The 7,780-nt window shown below is 41.8% G+C and overlaps 1 protein-coding gene across 1 annotated transcript in view; it reads left to right on the forward strand.

The window, feature by feature from the left end:
- Positions 1-7,450, forward strand: part of LOC144890849 (homeobox protein Nkx-6.2-like) — a 13,177-nt gene extending 5,727 nt beyond the window's left edge. The window contains exon 3 of the mRNA XM_078772709.1: positions 7,157-7,450. Coding sequence (XP_078628835.1) covers positions 7,157-7,450 — 294 coding nt within the window. The remainder of the gene's footprint in view (positions 1-7,156) is intronic.
- The last annotated feature ends 330 nt before the right edge of the window (positions 7,451-7,780 follow it).

Consider the following 7,780-nt stretch of genomic DNA (forward strand, 5'->3'; position numbering starts at 1 on the left):
CAATTATTTTACCCAAATTTACTTGTAGTGTTTGTGATATTACATTTTCATAAGCAATTTCGGTTGAACAAATTCAAAATTCAAAAATTCAAAAAGAACCCCTCAGCACATGCATATGGGATGGGTAGGTGCAGACTGGATGTTTGGGACGATTACACCTCACCACCACGTTATTCAAAACACCTCACCACCACAAAATTAAAAACACCTCACCACCACAAAATTAAAAACACCTCACCACCACGTAATTCAAAACACCTCACCACCACGTAATTCAAAACACCTCACCACAACATAATTCAACACCTCACCACCACATTATTAAAAACACTTCACAACCACGGAAACAAAAATTTGAGGGAGTAGTTCAGTGACAACACAGACACTGCCCAGATATGTTGATGTATTGATGGATGACTGGACCTGCCTGAGTTGCTGTTTTGTCATGGTTTACACCAATCATAATACAAACAATTATTTTGCACAACTGCATTTGTAATATACTTGATATTACATTTTATAAACAATTGAAGATGAAGATTTAAGTTGAAAAAAAAAAATTCTAAAAAGATTTCAAAAAACAAATTTTTTTTTTTTTTCAAAATTTTTCTAAATACATACCCACCTGAGAGGTGCATACCAGAAGTTTGGTACGATTTCACAAAAGTTTGAGGGAGTAGTTCAGTGACAACACAGGACAGATATATATATATATATATAATGGTATCTGTAATCTGGTTCTCCAACCTAATGAGCGGACAACATGACGTCATCGCCATGCACGTCCGCCAGCAAGGTGCAGCAGCAGCTGTATGGGACACCTTGCTGGCGGTTCTCCACTGATGATATGAAGGTCGCATAGTGACTGATATATATATATATATATATATATATATATATATATACATATATATACATATATATATATATATATAATATATATATATATATATATATACATATACATATATATATATATATATATATATATACATATATATATATATATATATATACATATATATATATATATATATATATATATATATATATAAATATATATATATATATATATATATATATATATATATATATATATATATATATATAATATATATATATATATATATATATATATATATATATATATATATATATATATATATATATATATATAATATGTATGTATACTTATATTTAGAATCTCGGCTCTGAGTCTGGGAGGTCGAGGGTTCGAACTCCGGCCGAGTCATAAGAACAACTTTATTAAACATGGTATCTGCTGTTTCCTTGCTTGACGCTCAGCATTGAAGAGGATAGAGCATGGACAAAACACTGGGAAGGCAATGGTAAACCACCCAGGTACAACCTTTGTCAAGAAACTGCTTCGGCAGTAATAACACTATAAATAGAGTATGGTGCAGTTTTTATATACAGTACAACATATCTTAAGGAAATACTTCCTGTCTAATTATATCCACTTTTATGGCAAAATAATAAAATGATGGCCTGCTTCCTTGGTCTATGTGCATGTCGTTGGAATAACCTGTTGAACGCCTCACATCACCATCACTAGGAGGTAAAGCTGCTGCATCGATTATGAATGAGAGCACCTGTACATGAAAGCAGTTTTTGGAAACCACTATAAATAGAGTCAAAATCTCAAGGAGCCCACCGACCTGTACATGACACATCCATCATATTCCGATCCATCAAAGTAGCTTAGCTTCGAGAGTGCTGCTGCCTGAAAGAGTGATTCTGCGATAGATAAATAAAAAGAATTAATTCACCCTGAACTCCTTATGGTAAAAGCTGGAATGAAGGAAAATTGAGGCAATTTCTTCCTAACATTTTCATACCTCTCACCTGCTGCTATGTAAATCTGTATAACCTGACCCGACTACATATAAACTGTCATTGTGGTGTTCCTCAGGCATTGGGTTGCATCGATGACTATAGCCCGTCTTTCAGATGGGACGTGAAGCCGGCCGTCGCATCTTCTAGCATTCACCAGTGGGCGTTAAATATTCCATCGCAGTGTCTCTTGAAAAGGAGTAGGCTATTGTGTGTCGGCACCCTGACCAGGTATCAAATCCCTGTCGTAAACTGGGATTCCCGGTCAGCAGCGCAGCCACTGCTCAGTGATGATGCAACCAGGGGAAGTGAGTAGTACTCAAATCCCAGTCCAAGATGCATTCGCTCGAGTGTATACTTGCAGAGCGCTTCATTTGGCAGGTCACGTGTATATAATTTGCAGGAAAAGGTTCTGGAATGATCTGCGCAGGAAAATAACACCATAAATAGTCTCTCAAGCCAATTGTTAACTCGATAGGAATTTCAGTCTTATTGTGACAGTGCAATGGGATTGAGTCAATTTCCTACGTCGAAAAATCTGAGATATTTGAGATCAAATCTTCTGATCACGTGTTCAGCCAATGAACACTGGGCGCCTTATGCTGTGATTAGCCAATGAGCAGTGATGTTTCCCGGTCGATATTATTTCCGATTTAGAGCACGTGTTTTGCTTGTCCAGCAAAAGACAACTGTTTGTACGAATACACTGAGTGTTTCCTTTCCCAAATACTCATTGCAGTCTCCATACATTTTTATGACCGAGATCAGTATGCGGACTGTATGCAGAAGCCGAGATATTTGAGATCAAATCTTCTGATCACGTGTTCAGCCAATGAACACTGGGCACCTTATGCTGTGATTAGCCAATGAGCAGTGATGTTTCCCGGTCGATATTATTTCCGATTTAGAGCACGTGTTTTGCTTGTCCAGCAAAAGACAACTGTTTGTAGGAATACACTGAGTGTTTCCATTCCTAAATATAATTATTGCAGTCTCCATACATTTTTATGACCGAGATCAGTATGCGGACTGTATGCAGAAGCCGAGATATTTGAGATCAAATCTTCTGATCACGTGTTCAGCCAATGAACACTGGGCACCTTATGCTGTGATTAGCCAATGAGCAGTGATGTTTCCCCGTCGATATTATTTCCGATTTAGAGCACGTGTTTTGCTTGTCCAGCAAAAGACAACTGCAAAAGACACTGAGTGTTTCCATTCCTAAATATAATTATTGCAGTCTCCATACATTTTTATGACCGAGATCAGTATGCGGACTGTATGCAGAGGCCAAGACGCCAAATATCGCCACGGCAGTTGGAGGATCACATGCGTAGCTCACTGGCAACTAGTGAAAGAGTAAAAGGAAAAGTGAGTGAGTTACTTTCCACGAAAATAAATTCGTTGAACTCATTTCAATGCGGTCACCAGAACATAACATGACCCCATCTCCACTCCCAATCTACTGTCAAAAGCCATGACATCACGACAACCAGCTGCCTGATCACATCACACACCTGCGCTGTTCGGAACAGCTCACGAGGTGGTCGGCAGTTACTTGCGGCTGGTAGTTGGTGAGGGCAGTATAAGCTTACCGCACTGTTATCACCAAGACTCGAGTCTAGCTGCCTCCTGGTGGCATTACCAACGGCCTCCCTGGTGCTCCCCCTGAAATTGCTCGAACGGCGAGCCCCTTGGTGCACCTCTAATGGATGCACGCTGAAAGCGAACGCCCAACTCGAATCACCGAAGGGTGGGCCACAAACACCTCGGGAGATTTACGAGTGCACATAATTCAGAGAAGCAGATCGTCATGGAAAAGCGATAAAACCTCCACGCATTTTATCGCGCGTTCCTGTGCCGTTAGCCGTTAACACAAACGTGCTATTAAGGTGTGTTCCCCCCTAACGCGAAATCCCAGATCGATGTCGCCGAGACGAGCCACCCGTGTCCCAGAGTGAATAACCGCTACACAAGTGCGAATCCGTCATATTCTTTGTGTTCCCTTCTCACCGGCTCCCGATAAAGTCTGTTGGACGTGGGCTTGTTCAAAAGTTCCACGAATGAGTTAGTCGGAGTTGTCTGAGACACACCGACAAGGAAGGGTAAAGTTTCACAAAACCCACAAGGAAATAAAACTATTTCTCTATTTTGTTCCTATCATTACATATGCTTACGACGTGTCGAAAATTGAAAATTAAGCGTTAAACCGATGTCCATGACGATCCCATTAACCCTTTCCTGTGCAAGCTCTCACTCACAGGTTACCCCCCTCTCCTCTCCTCTCAACTTCTTTCATTATTCATTCATTCCCTTGATTCTTACGTTCTGCACCCTGGTTTTCCGCTCTATGCACATTGCTTTTCTCCTCCACATCACATCATCTCCCTGCTGCCTGTTGTTGGCTTAACAGTTAGGGTGGCTGGCTTAAGATTTTAGGGTCTTGAGTTCAAGCCCCTGTCGTCCGTTGAATTAACACCATGCAGGTCAACTCAACCTGTCGTCCTTCCGAGGTTGGCAAAATGAGTACCAGCTGGCTGGTAAGGGAGCATTGAATCGGCGGCACAACCGCCCAGAAAATCCAATCAAACACAAGCCCCCCCAGAAAATGATGCAGCCAAGCGGCCACAGGCTGCACACGAATAAATAAATCTTCCTGCTCTTCTGTGAGCCTAGACATTGTATACAATTTTTGTTGTTGTTGGGTGTCATGGACTATTGTGAGCATCTCAGCCACAGTAACTTTTGCAACCCTCCCCTGCTGCCCCTCACCTCCTATTTTGGGAGACACAGCCCTTGTGAGTTGTTCTTCATACTTTGGCTGACATTAGTGGAGAAAGAATTTGAAAAGTTTTCGCTTGTAAACACTGACGAGCAAAAACCCCTTCGGATGGGCAACTTCTTTTAAAGAATTACCCGGATAGGGGCTGTCCATACATTACATAAGATACAACGGGTGGGTGGTTTGCCCAGCGTTACATGTAACATAAATGGTGGGGAGGAGGGGAATATCTCACAAAGCCTAATGTAATTATTGGGTGGTCATTGGCTCAGCATTAGGAAGGGGACAGAGGGGAGGAACATAGGGAGGGGTGGGGGTAGGGGGGTGGGAGTGGGGGGTGTAGTATAAAATAGCCCAAAATTTGTTGTGTAATACATGGACAGACCCAGGATAAGACAGAAGTCCCTGAGCACAACCACAAATCAGGGTCTCTGGGCCACACTTGCTGATGTGGCTAAATCGCGTTACCTTTACGACATGTCTGCTCTTTCAGCGCTCTTAATGGAGCCGCATCGCCTTTTTTATTCCATTGTCCGTTGCTACAGCGTCTCTGCGTTCCTGAGTGCTTCGTGGGAAAGTGCCTCCCCAAATAGAAATCCCGCACGCAGGCAGAAAAGACGCGATTTATCCGAAAGCGTTCCTATTATTCCTCCATTATGCTGGATTGGAATTTATGGGTGCGTGTTATACCGCTCGGTCACATATTGTGGTTTGGAGACAAGAGAGAAAAACAAAACAGGGGGGAAGACTTTAACGTTTTATTAAAAAGTGAAAATGCAATTTTGTGGAGTGCAGGGAAGCGAAACAGCTTTCCTTAAAAATATAAACGAGTAAACAAACGCACCTTTCATGTATATAATAAACGAATCTTTTATTGATAACACGCGTCCGTCCGGATGATGATCCATATTCTTACATCTCCAGCAAATGAACCTTGAAAGCTGTCAATACAGTTATTTTGCCATTTCGCTATCAAATGCAACAGAAACAGAAATGTCCACATAAGTGACACTTTATGACCTCTACGTACCTTCAACAGAGATCATCATGTCTACTTACACCGATGTCTACTTACACCGATAACTACTTACACCAATGTCTACTTTCGCCGATATCTACTCACACTGATATCTATTTACACCGATATCTACTGACACCGATATCTACTTACACCGATATCTATTTACACCGATATCTACTTACACCGATATCTACTTACACCGATATCTACTTACACCGATATCTATTTCCACCGATATCTGCTTACACCGATATCTACTTACACCGATATCTACTTACACCGATATCTACTTACACCGATATCTATTTCCACCGATATCTACTTACACAGATATCTACTTACACCGATATCTATTCCCACCGATACGTACTTACACCGATATCTACTTACACCGATATCTATTTACACCGATGTCTACTTACACCGACGTCTACTTTCACCGACGTCTACTTTCACCGATGTCTACTTTCACCGACGTCTACTTTCACCGACGTCTACTTTCACCGACGTCTACTTTCACCGATGTCTACTTTCACCGACGTCTACTTTCACCGACGCCTACTTTCACCGATGCCTACTTTCACCGATGCCTACTTTCACCGATGCCTACTTTCACCGATGCCTACTTTCACCGATGCCTACTCTCACAGATGTCCACTAACACCGACGTATTAAAAAAACCAATGGTTTCACGACAGCTGAGTCTGTTTAATGATTCAACTCGGTTTCAACTCTGCCTATAATGTTGTAAAACTGTTGCTGAACAAAACGAAACTTTCCACAATGCCATGGTGGGCTCCCCAGACAGGTACATCACTCGCCATTTTGTCCTCGGCAGAAAAAGATGCACCTGTCGTAGACACGCCCCTGCTTCCTCTCACAAGCTCGCAGATGTCCTTATTCGATGCACTTTAACCCGGCAATGTATCAGAGGCATTTCAATTAAACAGTTTAATTTGCCATCAAAGTGAATTTATTAAATAAATGAATTGGTTATTTAATCGTCAGTAAGGTTTACAAGACTTGTGACTTGTTTTTTTCCCCAACTTTAATGAAAGACTTTTTAAAAAATTAAACCAAATAAAATATATTAATGCTATTTTAAATCAATAAAATAGAGTGAGCTCGAAACATAATTGTCGTTATGGAGACAGAACACGAGAAAATGGAGTACCTGCAGCCAGAAAAGATTGCTCGGTCCAACATTTGCGTGTTCCGTCACAGGCTCAGGACAATCTCACCTTGCTGTCCAGTACCTGCGACATAAACATAAAATAAATTATTTCATGGCAATTAAGACACACATTACTGCAGGAAATGCTAAATATTGCTGTTGAATATGAAATGTATTAAATATTTATATGAATTACACGTTCCTGAAAGTCACATGAGATTCAGGAGTGCTTAACCAAACCGGCATATTGCGAGAATGTTTGGCCTCTTTGCTGTACATTTCACAACTTTTTGACACGTGATGCGTTCTTTTCGATCTCCGGCAGGTGTGGTTTCAGAACCGACGGACCAAGTGGAGGAAGAAGCACGCAGCAGAGATGGCAACGGCCAAGAAGCGGCGTGACTCGGAGGCCGAACGCCTCAAAGAGGTGTCAGAAAATGAAGAGGAGGATGATGATGATGAATATACCAAACCATTGGACCCCAACTCTGATGACGAGAAGATTAGCCAACTCCTCAAGAAACACAAGCCTGGTTTGGGCAACCTTGCTGGCATCATGGCCGCAGGGAGTACCATCGTTGGGGGCATCATGGGTGGGACAGGGCCTGTCGGTTGCTGAGGTTGTACCCACTTGTGCACAGCCATTTGGTTCTGGTTCTCAACTCAGATTCCTACGTCCTACCACAATTTCGATTCTTCATCTCTCACATTTTCCCGACCTGGAAGCACTTCCGAAATGCTCAATTCTGCTTCGACGAGCCAGACTTGCCACATCAACGCTGGTTTCCATCTTGCATGCAACATCATTGCAAAGTTTTCCCACCTGTCCATAGTTCAGCCACCCCCTTCCCCCAATCTCACCTCACTCACTTGTTTTTCTGAGCTGAGTGACATGACCTTCTCTCCAGCAAGTTGGATATTCAGCACAGCGCATGGCAAAGCATGATAA

This window comes from Myxine glutinosa, chromosome 2, assembly GCF_964187855.1.
Source record: "Myxine glutinosa chromosome 2, kmMyxGlut1.1, whole genome shotgun sequence".
In the NCBI taxonomy this organism is placed as follows: Eukaryota; Metazoa; Chordata; class Myxini; order Myxiniformes; family Myxinidae; genus Myxine; species Myxine glutinosa.